This window comes from Polistes fuscatus, unplaced genomic scaffold (assembly GCF_010416935.1).
Source record: "Polistes fuscatus isolate 324 unplaced genomic scaffold, CU_Pfus_HIC Scaffold2, whole genome shotgun sequence".
NCBI classification, from domain to species: Eukaryota; Metazoa; Arthropoda; class Insecta; order Hymenoptera; family Vespidae; genus Polistes; species Polistes fuscatus.
In genome coordinates this window covers 10138426-10163479 of record NW_025113096.1, presented here as the reverse complement: position 1 = coordinate 10163479, position 25054 = coordinate 10138426, and the positions used below count along the sequence as shown (strand labels likewise).

Genomic DNA, 25054 nt, shown 5'->3' with positions numbered 1-25054 from the left:
ATCCTCCTGATTATCCTGTTAAAATAAATAAATTCTTTTTTATATTACTTTTTTTCTACAATCCATTTATCCTCTATATTGCGAACACTAAAGCGAATGGAAAGGGAATTTTCAAAATTCCTTCGCTGTAGTCACGATACATGTTGAGTTCTAGTGGTATCAGTCCCTTCTAAACTACGTCGCATAGTCAGAGAGACCTTGCGGGATCTTACTCTTCGTAAGTGTGGCACTTTGGAGAATGCGAACTTGCGGTAAATCAAGTAGAGAGGATGCTGCAACGATCTTCCACTCATCCCTTCTCTCTCTCTCTCACTCTCTCTGTATCTCTTTCTTTTTCTTTCTTATGTTTTACATATCGGGAGAAGAGAAAAATGCATCGAATAAATTTCAAGCTCGACGTGATCCTCCTGAAACATTACGCGTCTATCTTCTAAATTATAGTTCTCTATTTCGTTCTATTGTTCTACAGAATGAAAGGAGAATTTGAAATTCGTGCGTTCTACCAAATGGAAATGCATTTGATATTGCTTTCACTTGCTTCAAAATCGTATTTTCTTTAATATCACTTTGGAGCGACTTTTGAAGAAAAAAGAAGAGAAAAAGATAAGAAAAGAAAATGAGAGTAATAGAGAGAAAGAGTGAAAAAGAGAAGGCTGGGGAAGGGATGGGTAAAGGATGGAAAGAGCTCAAAGCAAAGTGGCTACTCACCGAAGTTAGTTTAAAAGATCCATTGTTTATATTTACAGGCGAGCGACTTCGAAGAAGCATCGGATGTCTTCTACATCTTCTTTAGGGGAGGTGAAAGCGTTTATTAAGACGTGTTTACCGAGAAAACAAACTCGCTGAAGTTTGGATGAGAAAATAGGTGAGCGCGTTAGGCGCGATACATGTTAATGCTTGGGAAGTCTCTACCAATTGCGAGAAGTTTAATTTGCGTAATTTATATTCTTATTCAAATTTGTTTAATAGCGTTTTACGAATTATTCACTTTATTAGAAAAAATATTGTAACAAATTTATTTGTAAATAATTAATTATTACTATTAACAATGACTTCCTAGGGATCATTAAACGAATTCTTCGTTAATCGACATTTCTAAAAAGTTTCTACGCAGATAAACTACGATCGATTGCTCGTTAAGTTTCACGAAAACGACGGTTGCCTTCTAGTTAAAGGAAATTTATATTATCCAACGTTAAAGCGTGTTCATCGATCGTGAAATTAGATACTACGAATTAAGTCGTGCGATAAGATGAAACGAAGAGGAAATGATAAATGTTCTCAAAGCTTTTCTGTTGAAAATTATCTACGAATATGAGAATTATTTTTCGAGATAGTTTAACATCATGTTTTTGTTACAAAACAACGATGTTAACGTTTTGTCTCGAAATTATTCCTCATTAAAGATACAAATACGTTTCTTGCATATAAAAAGAAAAATAAAGTTGAGATATAGAGAGAAGTCAAAGGTTTGTCTAAGTTGACGAGACTAAACGATAATAATACGCTCCGCTGAGACGCGACAACAAAGCAAGAATAGTGTAAATTATAGTGTAGTGTAGCTACAAATGATCTTGGGATTCTCGTGAATTTTATGAAACAATTTGACTCGTTATGCTGGTGATATCTCGGTAAAAAGAATTATTTTATTCTCTTTTTAAATGTCACTTTTTAAATAAAACTGTCATACTTGTTATTAAATAATCAACGTACGAGGATGATAATAATAATAATAATAATAATAATAATAATAATAATAGTAATAATACACGAAAGAAAATGGTCCACTTCAAGTAATTATTCGAAGTAAATATTTTATGTTACTGCAACTGATAAAGAATTTGAAATAAATTTATTACGTAATATATTATAATTATATATTAGAATATAGAATACATATTAAGTATAAAATATAATTTTTATTGCGTAAATAATAAAGAATTAATTAAATAATTATCAAAAGAATAACACGTTCTTTTCGATACACCTTAAAAGATTTTCAAGTTGAAAAAAGAAATTCTGAGATAAATTGGAATATTAAGTAAAGCGGAACTTTGATATTTCATTCTTTTCTTTTCCTCCTAACCTGTCATGAGCAATTTATGACAACGTAGAAAGCATCCGGCTATTTTAGTCTAGACAAGAGAAAAAGAAGTGAACAGTATCTACGAGTATAGATTAAGCGTCACTTTCTCGCGACGAGTTTCGAGGTTTGAAATTCGCGAAAGGAACAATAGTAGTGCGTTAAGGGCATAAAAGGGTGGGTAGGAAGGGGATGAAGCGATTACAATTCTGTGCTCTGTTACACTAGGTGTCCGATTTTACACGTTTCTGTAGAATCATATATATATATACGTAGATGCATACACATACCTACATTTAACACACATGTATATATGTATATATACACATTGTTTGAAACGATGACAGAGAAGTTAAATTGTACCATGTTTTAGAACTCGCTTGTGTACACGAGTTTGCAGGCCGGAAACGTGCCTCTGACCTGCCGGAAATCGCTTCGCGTTTTCTCAATAAACGCCGACGATTCCCTTTGGCTCTGATAATAATTCTCGATGAACGGATTTCCAACATGAGTAACGAATACGTTCGTGTCCCGTAAATTTCAAAATAATTTATTGACGACAGCATTACTCGGACAGAATTTCGCGATTATTTTTAATAAAAATTCAATAAAAATTCATAATATACTTGTAGATAGATAATATGATTTTTTTTTTTTTATAACATGTATTTGTTCTTTCTCTGATTTATTGATTGCTTTAACATACATATATAATGTATGGATCATATTTTTAGAATATTTTTCAATAAAATTGTAAACGTAATTAAATTGCATAACAAATTGGAAAATAAGAATCGCAGATTTGAACATGTGCGATATTAATAAAAAATAATTTATTAAATTGTTTAAAATTTTCCAAACGAAACGATAATGAATGTATTTTTCTCGATATTTTATCGCTTACGAGTTGAATAGAATTTTTACGAAATCGTGAAAGAAAATTGTTTCTATATCATCGGGAAATGTAAATGGTCCTGTCGGCCCAATGATTAATCGACTGGCTTCATAAACGCAATGTCGTCTGAAAATAGATGCGCTCATTTCTGAACGTTCCAAGTGGCGTTTGTTGCCTTTTTTTTCTTAGTTAAAAATTCATTCGAGTTCGTAATACTATTATTGCTATCTAAATGATAACGATCTTTTATTCGCAGCGTACAATTATTTCATAAATAGTTTCAAAAATAATCGAAAGTATAATTTTATCGTTGAATATAACGTTTATACGAAATATGAACTGTTTAAGCCAATTCATTTATTTGTATATATTATATAGGGTGTATCAGTTGAAAGCGACCACTTAAATAATTTCTTCGTTTTTAATGATATGAGAATTTTTTAAGACATACTTTGATCGAATAAAAAATACTTTTACTATAACCGAGCATAGATATAACGATTACAATTAAATAGAAGTGTTCAAGCATTAGATACGTTTCACATGCGATTAGTTTCAACGCTTAAATTATTTCCTCAATATCGGAAATTCACGAGCGAATGGTATGTTAAATCATGTAATACGAACTTTGGCGAATTATGTTATTAAATTATATTCCTATCCGAGTATAAAGCGCAATAGAAATGTAAAACCAATTCGAACAGATATCTATATATTCACAATTCATTGATTTTAGATCCACGGAAGCCAATCAGTCGAGCATTTTATTTTGAAAGTAATTTAAAGATTCAAGATTTTTCTCTAAATTTGTTAAAAAAATCCTTTTAACGGATATGATTTTGAAAAAGAGCTAATAAAATCAAGGCAAATTTAATATAATTCTAATTTTCTTATCAATATTATAAACCATTTTAAGTATAGTTATCTATTCTTATAGAAATATTTATAATAATATAAATAATATTTGTCTGAAAATAAGATTCTTAGTCATTCCTTTGAAAACTTTGACTATGCAAAATATTAACGATGCGAAGTATTTGAATAAAGCAACGCAGTTGGTATATGTTAAAGAGAAAGCAAAAGGGGTTTAAAGACGAAGGGTGCGAACTATTCGTCTAAGGTTAGCAATGCAGAGAAAGCCTCTGGCAGTTGGCAACATTAAGCGTTAAAATGACGTCATACTTGCTATTAGCTCGTTTGCTTGCTTTTGAAATACGAAACAGAAGCAATAAAGAGATGCACATAAGATATTAGAATAGCGTATAGTATAAAAAATATAGAAACGATAAAACAATTTGGTATTGTTTTCTATCAACGAAAGTGAATATCAAATATATTTATAAAGAATCATGGAAAAAAGTAAGAATTTATTCAACATATTAATTCGAGATCATTGTATCTATTTTTACTTTTACTTCGAACAAAGATAAAATTTAAAAGTTTAAAAATACCAAAAAAGCAAACTCTAGAGCTTCATGTCGATCTTTAGAAATATTTACAAAAGCTTCATTTTTCCAAAAGTCTTGCCTGGAAAATCTACTTTCGGTACTCTTATAAACCACTATTCATAAGTACCACGAGCCTTAACCTTTCTTTCTCTTTCTTTCTTCCATATTTCTTTAAAATTGCTTCGTGACCAGATCTGAACTCAAATTTCCCTTCCAACTTCGCTTACTCAGTTAAAACTGCTACTATTCCTTCTTTCCGAAACTTTCATCCGGGCTACATTCAACGTTCTTTTCGTTTCCGTAGAACTTGAACGTATGTTATCTTATTTCTTTATCATTACATGTACTTACAATAACGTTATATCATTTTTATAATTCACATGTGCGTTTAATTATTTCTTAGTTTTTTCACATTAGTGTTCCTAATAAAACTTTCGAAATTTTCTATTTGTCAAAATCGTATATCCAATTGTAAGATACTACGTATATACACATATATGGGACATTCCAAGTCAAATCGACCACTTTTGACCCCGACTCCTTTCGATTTTGCTGAAACTTTTTAATCATTTTCTACCCCTTTGAAAATCTCTCTGAGAATTTTTTCAAATTTTTTTACCCAATCCAAAAAAAGTTATGAATTTAAGTTTATGAATTTGAGTTTCTGCAATGGTTTTTGTTTTCAAAAATCAGTCAATTAGATCATCTGCAGCTTTATTATAGTTTTCAATTGGCGAAATTTTCACCATTATGGTTGCATATGGTGTTTGTTTGTAAGAAATTATTCTAATTAAAAACAATATATATTTAGAATTATATTAGTATAAAATCAAAATTATGTTGCGAAAAAAAATAAAAAAAATAATTTTTAAATTATGAAAAAAGATAGAAAGAAACGTCGGCCCATCAAACGAAGCTCGGAATAAGGTTCAAAATGAATCAAAGTTTAAAAGGAAAAAATACAAAATACCACTATTTGACAAATTTGAGGTTTCTTACAAAAAAAAAAAAAATTTTTTTAAATAATCTGACTTTAAATATTTTTTTTATATTTTTTAGAAAAAGTACATTTAAAAACAAAAAATTAAAAAAAAATTACTTCATGATAAGTTAATTTTTAATGAAGTTACGTCTATTTGAAAGAAAAAAGCTATTTTTTTGAAAAATTCATAACTTTTTTTGGGTTGGGTAAAAATATTTGAAAAAAATGTCAGAGATGTTTTCAATGGGGTAAAATGATGAAAAAGTTTCAGTTAAATTGAAAGGGGTCGGGGTCAAAAGTGGTCCATTTAACATGGAAAGCCCCATATTTACCCGGGCCGAAATATATATATATATACGTTACGGTCAATGTATATATTCCATTAATTGTATAGATTAGACAATGTATATTTTTAGCATGTTTCTAATACATTGCCTGGGCAATCTATAATATGTGTTAAATATTCTGAGGCACGTGTAAGTTAACAAGTAGGTAAATATTCTTAGGCTCGTGTAAGTTGAACAAATCATAGAAATACATTGTCATTAAAAAGTATCGATTATTCTATAGAATGTGTTTCAGTGGAATGTGTTTAGAACACGAGGGTGGAAGGGATTGGAAAAAATCTCAAATTATTCTAAGTGAAACAAACCACGACAGGTGTATGTTCGTATAGTCATGAAATGATTTTCAATTTCTGTATTGTTTACGCACATGTGCACTAGCTTTCTCAACTGCATGACTATAGAAACTTAATCTTCCAAGCTTCAGCGTTCTAAAGGTAGAAGGAGTTAATAATAGTTATCGTTTGTATGTTCTGGAACAGGAAATAACGCTATCCCTCGCCACCTAAATCCCTTGACACTTCCTCGCGTGCTGGGAGAAAAATAATCGTTTCATTCTAACACAACACAAAAAACTCTGAAAAACCCTTAAAAAAATTCTAACGCAACTCAGAAAAAATCCTGACAACATCTTCAAAAAAATCCAGACGCAATCCTGAAAGAAATCTGAAGAAACCTTGATAAAATAACATTAAGTAAAAAATTAATCAAATTTAAAGATTAACCGGAACTTGTTAAGGATATCGTGAACAAATTTTCAAATTTCCATGATTTATTTCACTTACGCGAACTTAAGATCACTTCGCCCTCATTTTCGTGCTCCTTAACACAGACAACTGACATGAGGCACATTTTATAGATTGACCAAGCAATCTATAAAATATCCTATTCAATTGGAGGCAATGTATACAATGCTCGCAGTAATACGTTGACTGTAACATGCATATATATATTTTGCATGAGAATAGGAAAAAAATATTTAAAAAAAGAAGAAAAAAGAAAAAATAGGAAATCAAGGTTTTGAATACGCAATCGTGAAATCTCGAACGAGATTTGTAACGAAATGACCATCGTCGTCGTGCACCGGCCAAAAAGGTCGAGCACTACCGACAAAACGATTTGCAGGAAAACGACAGCGTCGAACAAAACGACGAACGACATCGACATTTGGCCTATTAATTTGAGTTTGATCCGTTGTCGATGTCACGTTATCGGAATTCTGAATTTTTCGCTACGTTAGCTATAAAAACCTATTGAAAAACTACTACTTCGTGGATTTAGATAAGATATTTCAGAAGGAAATAGTTTCCTCTTGCGTTTCGAAATGATTTCAATTTCGTTCCAATTCGTTGAACTCTTTTGTGGATTTGATAGAATCTGTTTTGCAATCGTTACCATCAATTTTAGTTCTGGTTAGAAAGGTATGTTATTTCAATAACTACTAGATATCTATTTACGTAATTAAATTGTTATCCTTATAAATTTGTTAGACTTTAATTTAATATTGATAAAAATTTAATACGATTGCAGATAGGAATAACAAAATGGATTTAACAGATAATAGAAAATATTATGATTATAACGTTTTTTAATAAAGAACGCTTGATTCCACGTGAATGTAGGAATATAGGTATTTTCTTTTTGGATTAAAATATATTTGTATTGTTTCAAATATTGTACGATTACTTTCGCAGCATATTTTACACTCTCGTATGCAACAAAAAAAAAGATCAATGATCAACCGATTAATTCTTTCAATGTTATTTTTACATAGCAGGATTAAGTATTACGAGTAATCTTGATTAAATTACAACTACAGGTATTTTTCTCTTACAAAAATCAAGAAGTTTTTATCTATCCTATTTTTAAAATCAAATAAAAATTTTATGTACCTAATACATTAAAAAATATTCGTGATATTTTTACGAAATTTATTTTAAAAAATAAGAAATGAATGTCATAATAAACGACGACATAAAATGAATTAGTAAAACAAAATATTTTATCCTAATTAACATTCTTTTTTACTTTATCACTATATCCGAGTAATTTCTTTCAAACAAACCTAAAGGAATTACGTTTCTTTGTTATCAAACAATCCTGTTATTTTCTCTTGCCATGTTAGTTCAGATCTTAAAGGCCGAGGTCAGAAATGTTCTTTAAGTCGTCTGCCTTTCAGATATGTGCATTGCAGACGTATTATAATCGTATATATTCGGACTACGCATCGTACATACATAATTTATGATCTTCTTTTACACAAAGATTTACCTTCTTTCGTATTGAAATCTTTAGAAAATGTTCAGTAAGAGAAATTAGATACCATTTACGTGTCTTGGTTGTAAAGGGAAAAGAAAATATAAGAAAAAAGAAAATAATAATAATAATAAAGAAGAAAAAGTAATGGCAAGAAAAGAAAAGTCGTCAAAAAAGTTTCGATTAGATTACGATATCGATGACGACGATATCGGATAAGACCGTACGTACCATCATATATTTTTCTGTACTCGTACTATAAGACCAAGAAATAATTCTTTTCTCGAACAAAAATTACTTAAGAAAAAGGAAAAAAAAGGGATAAAACTTTTGCAAGTTTTTAATATTTTCTTTTCATTTAGGATCGACATAGAGAATTGAATGGAATATAAGATTAAAAATAATGGCGTAGCTACTTTTACTCTATCTTCTTTTTGCCTGTTACTTTTTTTTTGTTTATTTTTGTTTCTATACATTCTTTTAGAACCTTAATCTCTTTACATTTGTTCTCGTTATTTCGCAAATATCGTGTCATTATAACACGGTATTAATAGATACGGGAACTTGTGTACACAAATAACATCCCGCCGAGTCGATAATTTTATTTGAGTTCGATGGGGATAATACGCGAGAAAGTCCGAAAATTTAATGACTTTTTGATAATTGTGATAATTAAGTGAGGGAAACTTATTAAATGTTTCCAGATAACATATCGAATTTAAATGTGCTCTCTATAATATGTGTATACAGGTATGTACCTTCATATACGTATATGAACGTGTATGTATAAAGTTCAAATAGTTTATTTTGTATTAAACGAAGTGAAAGAGGGACAGAGAGAGAGAGAGAGAGAGAACATGTTGAACTCGTAATTTTAGATAGGACTGCATTGTGGTCGTAAGCTGTTATATACCGAATAATTAGCGTTAACCACATCTGTTGACATTTTAAACAGTTTGACCGATGTATCTGGCATACGATCGTAATAATCAAATATAAAGTTCCAAAAACCATGGCTCTTTCAAATCTATAAAAATTACGATTGTATATAATTTTCTAATAAGATTTACCTCAAATGTTTTTTTTTTTCGAGAATGAAGAATTACAATTCAGAAAATATTTGACAATTTATATCGTATTTGATTGACATCAAATTTTTGTATAAATGATTTTGATGAACAGTTAAAAATCTCGACGATAAAAAGAAACTTTTTCTTGAATAAATTGAAATTAATAAAACTGTTAACGCCATTATAGATGGTTTACGTTTAATTATTACGTATTTTTTATTTTTACGTATTACGTATAATTATTTTGTTTGAAGAAAAATCTGTTAAGGTAAACAAAAGTGTTTACTATGATCATTAACTTTCCTACGTATTACTGTTCTTTGTTATATTCTAATTATTATTTTCAAGAAAAATATAAATCGTTTCCTTTTTTCGTTATTCGTTTTAAGAAAATTTGTAGAAAACGTAAGTCGATTGAAACATACTAAAAGGTCGGAAACAAAATAAAGAAAGAAATATTTTAATGTAAACAACTGTAACAATAAATACGGAAAATTGTTTATAAATATTTCTTAACCACTTATTTGACTACCTCGCAAATTTCAAGGAAAAGGGGAAAGAACGTTGATCGAGAAAAGAAAGTAGTAATAGAAAAGATAGAAATAGAGATAGAAATTGAGAGATAGACCAAGTTGTCTTAGCAACTTAAGCCAGTTTAACGAGAATATGATGAACTCTCACGACTCATCTCATCCGTAATTTGATTGCTTTCCGACCATCGTACCATGGATCTAATACTCAACTTCAAGGGAGAAAGAGAGGAGAGAGAAATAAAGATAGTGATAGAAAGAATATTAGGAAACGACGAAAAAAGAAACGTAAATTTTCTGTGTATATAAAATCCCTTAATAAAATAATATAAAATAAAATAAAAAAACTCTGGTTGATCTGATTTAAAGCATTGGTGGAAATATATAAATATTCATTTTTTATTTTCGTTTGTATCATTTTATTTCTTTTTTTTTTATTGTACACACTTTTTCACCGTGGGAAATCAAAACGATGAAATTGTTTTATGCGTTTGTCATCGTATCGCCTGCCTGCAACTGATGAGCCACACAGCAGCATGAGCGATTGCAGCTTCGTTAAGCGTTTTACACAAGTTGCGAAATCACGTGAGTCTCTTTAGTGGTACGTACCATTGGGTAGTGTACGTTACTGCATTGGATGGTCTATTTTTCGTGTCAATTATCGTTACGAATCTAAACGTTGAAAATAGTTAGTTCGAAAGTTAGATCGAGATAGATAGATAGATAGATAAATAAAAAAAGATAAAGAGAAAGAAAGAGATAGAAAAAGAAAGAAAAGGTTTCTCAACGTTTAATCGGCTGCTTGCATCAAAATAGAGCGTCTTGAATATTTCGGTCCTTACTCTTGGCATTAAGACAAACTCAAAAATATTAATAGCATTAAGTGTTAAAGATCGTTGTACCTTGAAAGGCGTTAATGTAGATATAAGACTTTTAACGTAATAATTGATTCATTTGGTAATCGTTTAAAAAAAAATATATATATATATGTATACAGGATTATAGTTATAAAACAAAATTGACATCTAATACATTTTGTATTTTCTTTCTCATACTCTTTTAAAATCGATACTAGATATGTTATTTTGTACAATATCGCAAATCATATTCGACCATATTGCAAAAGTCATTTGGCATACAACTAGTAAAAGAGCAGAGATATCGTGTAAAAGGATCTTTTTCAAATCGTTTGGATTTAATGTAATCGCAGAGATTGAAAGTTTCGAAACCGAAAGCTCTGATTTCGAGACGGTTAAATCGCGAAATAAGGCGATACAGACGGTGAACTTATCGCAAGGGAAAAGTTTCGTTCTCGTTGAACAAAGTAAGTCGATGAGATTGAGCATTTTCTCGGAAGAAGTAAAAGAAAAGATGCTCGATATCGTTACATCCAGATTCTCCAACGCTTCTCTCTCTCTCTCTCTCTCTCCTTCTATCTCTCTTGTAAACGATAGAGATGCAAAATTGAAGCGAGAAGCACCAAGATACAACTTCCGCAGGGAATGGTAGTGCAAAGCACTAACGAAACTTCTAGCCGATAATGTACTTACTTGGTATGACTGCAACGGAAGGATATCCTTAGTTAGGAAACGAGAGAGAGATAAAGAGAGAATAAGGGATATAGATATAGATAGATGGATAGAGAGAGAGAGAGAGAGAGAGAGGGAGAGGGAGAGAAAGAAAGATGAAGGAAACAGGTAAAAATAGCTTACGACTTTCGAAAGTATCGCAAAATGGTAAATTTCATCCATGAAAGAATTAACGTGTTTCGTTGTTTACGGGCATTTTCTCTTTTGTTCGTTAAAACTTGAATACACCTTTCAAGAAAAACATTGTCTATTAATATATAAACAGTATTTATATACTCTTAAGAATGAATTAATTTAATTGTAAAATTTAAATAAATAAGAATGAAGATAAAAATCGAAGATAATGATAAAAAGCATTGATAAAAAGTTTCAACGATGGGTTGATAATTATGATCACCCGATATTATATATCTTTCTAAAATTTGATTAATTATATAAATAAATTGAAATAGTTATTTACAAAGGTGGAAAAATGAATTAGATTATCTGCGATAAGAAAATAAAGTGAAAGAGATAATAATGGATACGTGTATATTTACCATGTACGTGATTTTTCTTGCAAAAATCTAATACATTTCTATTTTATTATTTATTTATCTATTTTTTTTCAAAAATAATCTCCAAATAAAAATAATAAAAAATAATTATTTCATATAAAATGAAAGGTATAAAAGAGCATTATGATTTTTAATAGGTAATACAAAAATTCTCTGATGCGTTATTTGAGCATATGAAATGTAGGTGTTTGTCAAAGCTCGACAGCTTAAGCTTTGCCTAAATTCTAGATTGTAAAGAAGCTTTAGGTAGAGGAAGAGAAATAGGAATAGGAATAGGATGGCAATATCGAGCAGCTTGCTGTCCGATTGAAACGACCGAAGCTACGGAATAATCCGCAAATTGGCCAAAGTCGATCAGCACGCGTGGCTGCGGCAAACGATGTAGCCTTCCTCGTTTATCGAGTGTTTCCCAACGTATTAACGATGTGGCTAGAACCGTATGCACATTCTCTATGATCGGCCGAAAGCGTATCGATGTTTCCGTCTCGACGGTTGACTAATGGTTGTCGTGTGCATCAGGAAAACGTTTGAAATCTCAAAAGGAAATTTCTAAAAGGATACGCGATCATCTCGAGAAAGTATTGTCTCGTGATCGGTTAAACGTTCAAATTTGATTAATCTACCCATGTTCGAGTTTGTTATTGTGATGTTTAATCAATTCCGAGTATTCCTATTTGTGATATCTATTGAACTATATACATAAAAGGGAGAGAGAAAAAAACGGAATGAGAGAAAGAGTGTGTGTATTTGTGTGTTTGTGTGCGTGTGTTATAAATGCATTTAAATTATTTATCCCGCATACAGCAAAAGTATGAATATGGAATATAATTTACGTGTATGAGTTTCCTATCAGTTTCTCCTTCCCTTTTGCGGATGCATTTGTCAATTGGATCGAAAATTAGTATTTTCCAATGTGACACATATCGGCGAGCAACGTTGCACAGAAATTTACATATTGCTTTCGAAGATGTATTCATAAAATTCATAGAATCTGTAGAATTTGTACGTACAGTAATGTATATACCAGTATATGTAAAAAAAATTGGAATGTTGTTTTTTACAACAACTGACATACTTTTTTTATATTGAAACTTTTTGTTACGTTACGAATAAAAACGATTTGAACGTATTGGTCATTTCATTTTTTTCTTGTTTTCCTGGTATTCTTTTTTTTCTCCTAAGTATGCCAATAGATGTATCGTAAACGTTAAAGAAGATAAATAATGATCAACTATCGCGAATGCAATATCAGATACCGTATCTTTAATTATGGATAATATTCACGTAAAACATGACGTAACCATCCGGAAAAATCACTATTTGTGAAAATAATGTGCCATTCGCGCGTCGATAAACCGTTTAATCGACCCATCGAACGAAACTGACGCCAGATTGTAAACCCACAAATTGGCCAAAGCGGCTGCACAGAATTGTTTATCGAATGTGCACGGACAATTAATGATGCAGAATCCTATCGCATTTCGATACGATGATCACTCATTACTCTTTATGTTTAACGAAGTCATTGTAACTAATGATACATAAGCTGTACGAATAATACGCGTAGAAATAGTTAGAAATTGTATGTAAATAAGTACTATTATTATTATTATTATTACTATTATTATTATTATTATTATTATTATTATTATTATTATTATTATTATTATTATTATTAAAGTAAATACTTTTTATAATTTGTCTCCATAAATATTGCATAAATATTCGTACACCGTATAAAAGGGTGTTGTGTCGTGTCGTGTCGAATACATAAAAAGGTAGTAAGAGGTGTTTTTAACTTTTTCCACCAATTTTAGTCACCACCTTTTATATTACGGAATTATATGAACTTAGTGAAATAGACCTATAGGAATTTTTCCAGAGATATTCTTTGATGACGAGGCATTTTTCAGGTCTCATGTTTATAAAGTAGCGAGAGAATGAATGCGTGGAAAAACGTCGATAATTATAAATTATAATTAGAAATTTTTTTTTCTGTTTCTTTTAATGTTTTTACTTATTATTCGTTTAAAATCAAAAGTTACGATAAAGATACCTGATACTGTAAACGTATATTATATGTATAATACTACCGATTATAGTAATTACTCATTTCAAGTACTATTATATATATATCTCATTTCAGATGATAACTTCCTAATATTACCCCCAGGGAATGAAATAAATCAAATTTCGCTTAGAGATAAATTATTACCGACTTGATTGGAATGTTTTCTAAAGTAAATATATTTAACCGAATAAACGTTATTTGAATTTCATTTGTAACGTAAATATATTTAAATAAACTTTTTCAAATATTCAAACGTTGTTTTTATAATACGTCATAAAAATCGTTAGAAAATGTAAACACTAAAAATCTACGATAATATTCACGAGATTGCGTTTAAATAGTAAAAAAAAAACTAAATAAATATACTTATGACATATCATAAGTAGTAGAAAAGTTAGATTTTAATTGCTATTGGTACCTACTCTCTTCCTATTGCATTCGTCAGGTTATCATTGCGCATGATCTAACTCGTTGGAAGGTCTGACTAAAGACAGGTACTCACTACTTGCACCGTTTGATTATAACGAACGAAAGTACTGGTTCCTTTCCTGCTCTTCCTAAACGTCGGTCTTTCTACACCCTTCGTACCCTTTCTTTGACGAAACTTTATTCATTTCTACCCTTGTCGAGAGGCTGGTTAATTAAACTTCTACTATTACTTTCACGTTATTGCACTTCGAAGGATCGGATAGTTCTCTATCTCTTTTTCTTTCTCTCTCTCTCTCTCCATTAGAACATTTCTAGGAAAAAGTAAAATCTCTTTTTGATAAAAGAAATAAAATAGGAAAAGAAAAATGGAAAAAGAAGAAAAAAGAAAATTAACGAGACATTTTGGAAAAGAACGTTTCACTGTTGATATTGATTTTACAACGATTTCAAAAAGCAATCAGGAAATAACATAAAATTCGAAATCTTTTTCCGGAAACGAGATCAAGGGCGTGCGATGAAAAGTATGATGGAAACAAGAATTCCCGTAGTACAGGATTATAACGTTCTTTCTCTTTACTTTTCCTTTTACTATTTTTTTTTCTCTTTTTCTTACTCTTTCTCTCTTTTTTATAAGTGCATATTTTTAATAAGAATGGGAGAGAGAGAGAGAGAGAAAAAGAAAGTAAAAACAAGAGGGAAACAGAAAAACGTATGTAGGAACCAGAAACGCGAGCTTTCGTGCGTTTTAACGTGAGTAACGGTATAGTCCTCGAATTACAACCTCCCTGTAAATTACATTGCCTTTCGTCGGCTAAGTTTTTTCCCTCTTTTGTACTTTTCTCTAGCACAAGAAAATCGCAATTATAACTGACATAAAGTAGAATATATCAGAGCAGTACACGAGTAGGTACATAATCGTGTTGGAATCTTAAAAGCATTTTAAAATATGTAACACATAATTAACAAACGCTATTGTTTACAATAACCGTTCATATATGATTTCTATCGAAAATATTTTTATTTTAAACATCCAATATAGTAGTATCTTTTTGTCTAGCCTTTTAGCGACTGCTTTTACCTAAAGAATATATATAAAATCCAAACACACATAAAGATATTTGATGAAATTTTCTTGAATGTATAATAATTGAATTGTATTATAATATAATATTTCTTGAAGTGTAATATAATAAACGATCGTATATGATCTCTTTTGAAAATATTTGTATATCAAACGTCCACTGCAATAACGTTCTTTATAATGTGTATATTCTTTTAGTGATTACTTTTATTTAAGGAATATATAAAAACCTCACAGATACACACACACACACACACTCACACATAAAGACATTTGATATAGTTTTCTTGAATAAACTCGTAAAATCATAGACTTTGGGTGTACTGTCAAGGTGTCGCAGAACGATCGTGTTAACCCGGGCGAGAGGCCTAAATTTAGAGAGGAAGAGAATTCTGGTTCCACTTACCGAGTACGAGTAGCAGTAGAACTTGTTGCGGGACTCGAGCCACCATTGTGGGCTCCTCCTCTCGCACATTTATGAATTTAAATCGAGTGATGCTAACGTGCCTCGACTTTTTCTTCTTCCTCTTCTTCTTCTTCTTCCTCTTCTTCTTCTTCTTCCTCTTCTTCTTCTTCTTCTTCTTGTTCTTCTTCACCGTCACGTTCACGACTAACCGACGTAACAACATTCATTTATCGCTAGACAATTCGTGACCGTTCCGCCGTACGGATCGACGACGGAGTTCGCGATCCCGAACACGTTAAAGATAACGATTTTTTTTTTTTTTTATAAAAAATCCTTGCAAAAACATTACACGTTATCAACACACTAATAACCTAGAACATATTCTAACATAACTTTATTTTTTCACAATGACACTTTATCAATTGTTTTCCTCACTCTTTACTCCCGAACTCTCTCACGCACCATCCGTAAGCACTAAATAATAATCGTTTAAATTTTCTTATTTATCTTTTCATTTTCGTCTTATTTTTGTATTTTCTTTCATTTTTCTTCCTGTATGACAAATATTCTATCGCATTTATAGATAGGTAATATTCGTTATTCTAATATAGAAGCTTATAAATTTGACCTTTCTTCTGACTTCGTAAGACCAATTTTTTGATACACATCCTATTTACGTATACTTTCGAACTCTGTACGTCATGATGCTAGATGTTCGAGAACGAATGAGATATTATCGATTTGGTGTGTTGTCTCGTATAGAATGTACGATCCGACGCACGTGATAGCGATATCTATGCGCATAAATATTTTAGGGATTGTGGTATCGCGACTATGCGACCAGAAAGAGAGAGAGAGAGAGAAAAAGAGAGAGGGAGAAGGAGGGGGGAAGGGCGGGAGGGAAAGAGGAAAAGAGAAAAATGGCGAGATAACGAAGCAAAAAATAATTTACTGCGGTACGTTCGAACCCAGTTCGCGACGTCGATTTGTAGGATTCGATTCGTGAAGAAAAAATGCCGGAAACTGGGCGACTCTTTCGAGTGAGAAATGTCGATTCGAGAGAGAGAGATAGAAATAGATAGATAGATAGATAGGGAGAGGAAAATCGGATTGAGTTAGATATAATACGTCGGCTTGTTTTAGACTATGATCGAGTTGAACGCGGAAAATTGAAATAAAGAAAGAAACTATTCTGGAATAATCTCTCTGATGAAATACGAAATGTTGATATTGATATGTACTTTAAGGTGACATGATGAATCATTCGAACATTTAAATAACACATTCAATCTTATAATTAATTAAGTTGATTATTTGGAAGAAATGTTTAAAAAAAATTGATTTGTTTTATTTAAATCTAATAAATACGAAACATAAAAAAAAAACAATGGAAAAATTAATCTTTCTGAAACTTAAGCATCGATCACAAATTTGACGTGTTTGATTCATTATTGTTGCTTTAAAACTATTCCACATTTGCCCATTCGCAACACTAACAATAATCATAATAATAAATTAATTATAATAATACATTTCGTATATCTTAAGTTTTTTCCAGTATTATTTTTAGTTTTTTAATAAAACATATATACTATGTATAGAATATTCTTTTTCCAAGCTTATGTTATTCGAGGAAATTCACGTAAAAGTAATAATTCGTGAACACTACATTGACCATTTAAGCTAAAAAATGTTTCACAATAATGGATTGCTAATTTTTGAACTATTCCGTACAAATACTTATGTATATGTATGTATATCTATACACACGGCTAGATATATGTTCATGTGCACGTACACACCAGGTGATCATACCGCGTCGCAAAGGAAAGTGTTAAAGTACGGGTGACTAAATTGAAAACCGATAACCCATTCGTTCAACGAGTTATCTCTTTGCCTCTCGGTCTCTTCGTATTTCTTGTTGCAAAATCTTCTTCCTCTCTCTGTCTCTTTTTTCTTTCTCTCTCTCTCTCTCTCTCTCTTTCTTTATTTCTAAGATCTTTGGTATTTAAACTTTCTTGTTAAATTTTCGAGAAAGGAACAACACCATGGACAAATTTGTCCAAGCTTTGAAATGTACATAGTTAGTAACTTTGAGACATCCAGGTTTCCTTCAAAACTGTCTAAATAAAACTAATGAGAGTTAACATAAGATCTAATGAACAAGGATACACCTAAAACGTAGAAGAATTAAGAACTTAATTAGTAAACGTTCTTAATGACAAACGAATATAAACTCAATATTATTCAATTAATTAAAACAAAGTATATTTTCAGTTCTCTCTTGAGATATCAATAATGATTTCTATTCAATCACGTTAAATCACTATTAATATTTTTAATAATTTACAATGTAAAGCTATTGTTCGCATTTGTATGACAATATATACAAGTTTGGAATACATATTATCGTTTCATTTTACAATGCAAATTTATTAATTTGCAAAAATTATAATTATTAATATTAGCAATATTACTAACGCGCGTATAATATATATACATTATCATTGAATTAATACATTAAAATGATTTTCATCAAAATCCTAACATTAAAGATATCAACTCAAGCTTCTAGTACATCAGCTTTAATACGTTTGACACACTACAATTATAAAATAATTCTACCAATAAAGCAAATAAAATATAGCCTTGAATGATACGATTAATGAGATGTTTCAATACTAATACGTAAATTTATTATTTTATCAATGTGAACTACCTTCACGTTTCTCTATTAAAAACGCGAGACCGCAACAAGGGAAAAGGGTATAAAAATAAAGAGAGTTTGTTCTAGGGAATAGTCAGCATTTATGTTTCTCTCGTGAATGCATTTTTTTCTCACCGATGAAAAACATAAAAAAAGGAGTTTGTTGGAAAGAGGGTCCTTTAGTCGGCAGCAACGTCGACAAATCTGAGATAAAGGATAAAAACGGCTCGGTGGTTCGTCGGTGACAAGAAACAACTCCAGCAATGGTCCGGCCTCTATCACTGTAAATTCTTCTCTTTTCTTTTGTCTGTCTCTCTCTCTCTCTCTCTCTTAAAACCACTCTATCTCACGTTTTTCTACTTTTTCCAGTTGCACTTTTTCCTCTCACCTCTCTCGTTCATCTCGTTGGCAGGTACGTTTAAACGTGCATAATCACGAAGAAAAGTCATCCCGTTTAAAGTAAACAATTTGTTTGAATAAATGTACAACTTTATTTCTATCGTTTTCTCTCTCAATACATCCCCATCCGTAGTTTATTCCTTTTTCTATCACTTTTTATCCTTTCGTACTTTACTTTCCATGCACGTAATAGCACAATTTCAATCAGCATTCTCATCTCTTTTAAAATCTCCGAGTAACAGTTACGAGTCTTTTCTTAATTTCACGAATGACGTAGTATCGTCTTAGCCCTTTTTTAATTTATTTTGTAGAAGAAAATGTCGTTATACAGAAAAATAAAGAGAAGAGAAGTAAAATAAAGAAAAGAAAAGAAAAGAAAAAGAGAATTTAGAACAAATTCTCTCGCTAAATCTACTTCATTTGAACGTTTGAATTTTTCGAACAAATAAACGTGAATAAATAATTTACACATTTAACTTACGCGAAAATAATAGTTTACATTATGAAATTAATAATTTAAACGTTCGTACTTGAATAAACGTTGTATCTACATTAAACTCTTTATAGAATATCGACAATTTATACAGTCATATCTATCTATCTTCCATAGACTGTTACAGACGTTTACTTAGGAACATTTATATTCCAGGGAAAGATTCTAATATTGTTTGAGCTAACGAAATGAACCTCTGAAGTCATATACACCATTGTAATTTTTATGATCCACTTGGGAATTCTTTTCACCGTAAAACATTACGACGAAATCGTGCCACGACACAATAATCACATAAATCGAGGAAGCAACGTTATTTTTTTTTCTTTTTTCTCATTCCGTAGTATACTACCACCATAATTTTCACAATCTATAAATCTTTTTGAATGCTAAAACGTTTGTGCTCGAACGAACGATTGAACGAACAAACGAACGAACCCATCCATCCCCTTTATCGAGATTTGTCGACATGTCTTTCGTCGTTTAAACGAAGATGTTGCCTTCTTGTTTTTCTAAGATGAATAACAATTTGCAGGTGGTGGCAGGGAGAGGGAAATGAGGGAGGATGTTTCTCTAGGTTACAAATGAAAATATATTAAAAAGAATTCGCGAAGGGATTTCACGTGTACAGAATAATAATGCTTAAACGCATTTGTCTCCGTGTTATCTATCTCAATCACTATCTATCTAAATTTTCCCTTTTTTCTCTGTTATCTCCGTATACATCTTGCTTGTCCAAGATAGCAAAAGTCTCCCTCTAAATAATCTTATCAAAGAATCGCTTATAGCTGAGTATGCCTCCTCCTCCCCCTCCTCCTTCTCCTCCTTCTCCACCTCGAGGCCACTTGGCCGAGCGCCGAGATTTTTCTAAGATATTTTTGTCTCCGGCGTGCATCGGTCCAGATCGCTACCACGAACGAGCTTCTATCGTGAGAAACGTTCAGACCGGTGCATGCTTGCTCTTCCGACACGCTATATTAAAAGTCCCTTTTTCCTTAACGACAAGATAAGAGAAACAGGGACTGACAATAAGGATATATAAAAAAAAAATAAAAGAAACAATTCATCGAATACAAGAAAAAAAAGGAATGGTTATACTTATTCGAAATTCATATTTAAAAAACACACAATGAATACGAAGAGATGGACAAACAATTTCAAGGATAAGACGTGCCTCTGAATTATCGTCATTCCTATCTGCACTCCCCCTGTCTCTCTGTCTCTCTCTCTCTATCTCTCTCCCTCTTTCTCTTTATTCTTTTATTTTTGAAAACAAAAAAAAGAAAGTATTATCACACGTGTTGCACTCTGTTGGAGCGTGAGATCACGTTGTCAAAGATCTATAAAGAGCCAGAACGCGAGATTAGAGCGAATGCGATGCGTCGCACGCGGTGTTCGCCCGCCGACTGACTACCGACTACTACTTTGCTTCCATCCCCCTTCTCTCTCTCTCTCTCTCACCCAACCCCCACTCTTTCTATCTCTTTCTACCACTATCCATCCCTAAACTTACTCTACCTTATTTATCTCTCTTTCTCTTTCTCTCTTTCTCTCTTTTTCGCACTATTTCCCTTTCACTTTCTCCGTCTCTTTCTATCCTTATATTTCTCGGAAACTTTCTCTATCTCTTTTTCTCCCACTCTATTTATCTTTCCCTTTATTCTATCTATCTTTCTATCTCATTTCTTTCATTTTTCTCTATTTTTTTATTCTTCTCTTTCTCTTTCTCTTTCTTTCTCTTTTGCTCTCTCTCTCTCTTTCTTTCTTTCTTCCTTTTTAGTTTTACATACCACTCTCGCAATAAAATACTGTCGTAGCCATACAACAACGTATATGTAAACGCATGAAGTAGTCAGGGACAATCAGTAGTCAGCCGTCATATAAACGAAATACATCAAAAAACATTTTGATGCTCAGATTATGAACCACACGAGTTCTTTATTTATATATAACCGAGTACGTGTTTCTCATTTTTAAAAGATTTTTCAACAAATAAAACGATACTTTTAAATCTTTTTTTTTTTGTTAGACTATACGTATATACTTTGAAAAGTTATTTCCATTCATTTGTCTCTAACCAATTCATTTGTATAATCTGTCCGGAAGAAAAAGTACTTTCATCTAGAAAGATAATTCATTCGGAGTCTATCTCTTGTACGGATTCTAAATCGTTCTTGAAATTTTACAGAACTATATGGGCTGATAACAATTATTGCAGTGATTATAAGAACAATTTATTATCGTAAAAGCCATAGGAGATTTCTAATTGATGTTCGAATTCTAAAATTCTTTGAATTTCTTTCTATTATTCGTTCTCCCATGGTTCCATGATATAATATATACGTTGCAAATAAGTCAATTTACTTTTATATAGGTACGTAGAAAATTTCAACGAGAGATTCGACTAACAATAAACGGTAGATTTTAAACGAGTCAAATGCATTATGCTTTGATGAAGAAATCATTGTAATTGGCACTTTTCATATAATTCAATGTATGCAGTTAGATAAATGAGAAATTATTATGTAGAACATTTTAGAAGAATAAAATGATGAAAATCCGTCGGGAAGTATTAACAACTTGACTGTAAGGATATTTAACTTATTTTCATTTAAGCGTAATTAGAAAAGTTAAAACCTGTTCAAAAGCACGTAATGATTGTGTTAATGTCCATTTATCCCATGGATAAAAGCATTTCAATTCTTTAAGCTTTATTAACGGTCTTTTGATCAAAAATACAATCGCACAGACTAGAAATTTGTTGGAAATAATCATGAAGTAGTAAAACGATAGAAGAAGAGAAGGTAATATAGCATTCGTTGCAATCGAAGTGAGAAACCCAAAAGAGAATATTTCTCCCTTTCTCTTTCTCTCAACAACGGTACGATCGAATGGACGTCAATGACATACCCAGAATACCGACGTTTTTCAATTCGTACGTTCATTTGCTCTCTCCTTTAGCGAAAGGCTGAAACTGGACCTGCCACGCAAATTGAAAATCGGAGACGAATTACGGATACAGTGTGCAATGCTATTTTCACGTCGACACTTTTAAATTCTTCTCAATCAATAGAAAAGTTTCAATCGTTGTTTGTTATTCTAATTTTTTTTTTGTAGTATTTGTTTCGGCAAGACTCGGGTAAAATGTAAATTGTAAAATATTTCAGAATATAATTTGTAAGATATACAACTTTAGATTCGACAACTAAAGCATAGCAAAAATATAGATACCGCCACCACCCACTCACCCTTTTTTTGGAAGATTAAATACGGCGCATAAGGAAAGCTTACTCTATTATTAGGTGTCGATAGAATATTATAAAACCTTTGTCCATGTTTATTTAAGAGAAAGTTGGTCCTCGCTACATTTTAGGTGCATAAAATTTATCCCAGTGAAAGAATTCCGAGAAATATCGGAAAACGACCTACCAAAAAGTATCGGAGGAACAAGCCAGTGTAATACGAAAGGCAGAAGGAAGAACAGCTAAAACTCTAAACGAGCAACACGCTGATCTTCATTGTAACAGAATAACAGAATACATCTTTAATTATAATAACGTGGAAGTTTGGAAGATTAAGTTCTTATAGTCAGGCAGTTTGAGAAAGCTCATGCACGTGTACGTATACTGTACGAAAAGTGAAGATTATTTTATGATCGTATAAACATACAATTTTATCTTTATATGCATATTTAAATTGAATATGTTATACATTTTCTATGCTTATAAACAGCAAAATATTGTAATTCGGATAACGAGAAGTTTATTCACGTTTATTTATATTTCTTTTTATTTATATATCTTTGCTGACTTCGAATGTCAACTAAAAGCAGAATTGGTTCATTTAATTGAACTATATGCTGTTAGAACAAGAATAGAACATATAATAGATATTCTCTAATTACTCTTTAGCAATTGTGAAATGTACTCGAAACTTGTATATATATATATAAATTTCAAACTAATACCAACAGAAACTAATTATTAGGATAGTTATCTTACAAACAAAAATGCCAGCTTATTCAAATGACAACATTCCAATCAAATAATGCTCTTTCCGTCTGATAAATTATCATTTCAAATTCATGAAACATTTGATATAATCAATTGATAGTTACAGATCAGTTAAAAGCTCTTTCTCTCTATATTTGGACTTCGCAGAGAGATCAGTTAGATTTGTATAGCATTAACAGTCACACACATGAGATCAATAAAAAATAGTCCTATTGATAAATTCAATTCAAAGAAGATCGACGCTTGTGTGTTTAATGATTACAGCGTAAATAAATACTTAATAATAAATACACGATAACGAAGTTTCTCCAATGTATCGGTTTTAATACAATATAAATATCAATCCTGTTTTCTAATTTCTTACATTTGAATGTAAAACAAAAGAAAAGAAAAAAAACAATAATAATTCTTGATATACCAACTACAAATAACGTCAAATCTTTTCCAATCTTTTTCACCGAAGAGAAAACAAAAATGAAGATTTCTTGTGGGCTCGCAAAACACGACGTTCTTCATTCCACGCTTTTTTCTTTTCTTTTATAGAAGATAGTATCCACGACGCGAACGAAAAGAACTCTCAGGGGACATGTTTTAAAAAAAAATTCTTCTCCCACTCGGAGGAAAAATTTCGTCGAGTAGTCTAACAATAAGATTCATAGTCAGTCTACGAGGTCACTGTCTTATCTCTACCTTGGTACCTTTTTCTTTCATTCTTAACCCTCTATCTTCTTTTATCTTATTATTGAACGACCCTTTTTGTGCTTTTTATTTTTTTCCTTTCCTTACACTCTCACTATTTTTATATAAGCTCAATTTAGTATCGTCAGCTAAACGGAAGCTCGCTAATTAGTATACTATAACGAACAATAAGATTGTATATATTATATACAGTTTAGTAATGTTGAACGTGATATTATATTATTTTTCATGGTATCATATGACTTCCGATAAAATATAATGTTTTCTCAAAGTAGTTGATATAGTCGGAGAAGAAACTATTATCTACAGGATACATTCGTAAATGATAGGAATTTATTGAGCTTTTTTTAAATAGAACATAATGTTCTTGACTTTTTTCAATTTGTTGTATAATAAATCAAAGCAAATTTAAAATTCTAAATTTATATATATATATATATGACTGTGTACATGATTATATTCGCTGCCCATAAAAATATAATCTTACGGTATTGATCATTAAAGACTTTCAATTATTCTCGACTTTCTGTCGTAATGGTTGTATCAATTTTTATTTAATATATATTGCAATTGTAATAATAAATTTTACAGAAAAAAACGTATCTTCGGCATAAATTGTATTATATCATGAGAACAATATTTATGTAAACTTCAAAATCAATATTTTTGTTCGCAGCTATCATGATAATAGAAATATTGATAATTTTTAATTTATCTTGATTCGATTAACAATCATTGTAAAATAAGAAACATATAAATTTTCGTGTTTTATTTGGAAATTTTTCAACGTCACAAAAAAATAATCGAAATATTTACCCACCCGCAATCTTAGATAATTCAACCAGTATGCACGTGTATGTCTAAAATATTTTATGAAAAAATTGCTTTTGATTTTGTATAACAAATTTTTACATTTTATTAAAAAATAATTCTTTTAAATAATCATTTACTATCGCAAACTAACTCGGCTATACTTTCGTAATTTTTCTGCACACCGGGTAC

At 31.0% G+C, this 25054-nt stretch overlaps 1 protein-coding gene across 4 annotated transcripts in view; it reads right to left on the bottom strand.

The window, feature by feature from the left end:
- The window catches only part of LOC122517085, a 108787-nt gene extending 88029 nt beyond the window's left edge, over window positions 1–20758 (bottom strand). Inside the window, exons 1-2 of one of the 4 annotated variants that reach the window (XM_043635426.1) lie at window positions 20469–20758; window positions 15742–16448 (exon numbers count right to left, since the gene is read on the bottom strand). In XM_043635426.1, the coding sequence (XP_043491361.1) occupies window positions 15742–15964 (223 nt within the window). In that variant the 5' untranslated portion in view covers window positions 15965–16448; window positions 20469–20758. Of the gene's footprint in view, window positions 1–15741; window positions 16536–20468 lie in introns of all 4 variants that reach the window. The other 3 variants (XM_043635425.1, XM_043635427.1, XM_043635428.1) reach the window with 3 other exon arrangements.
- Between the last annotated feature and the right edge of the window lie 4296 nt (window positions 20759–25054).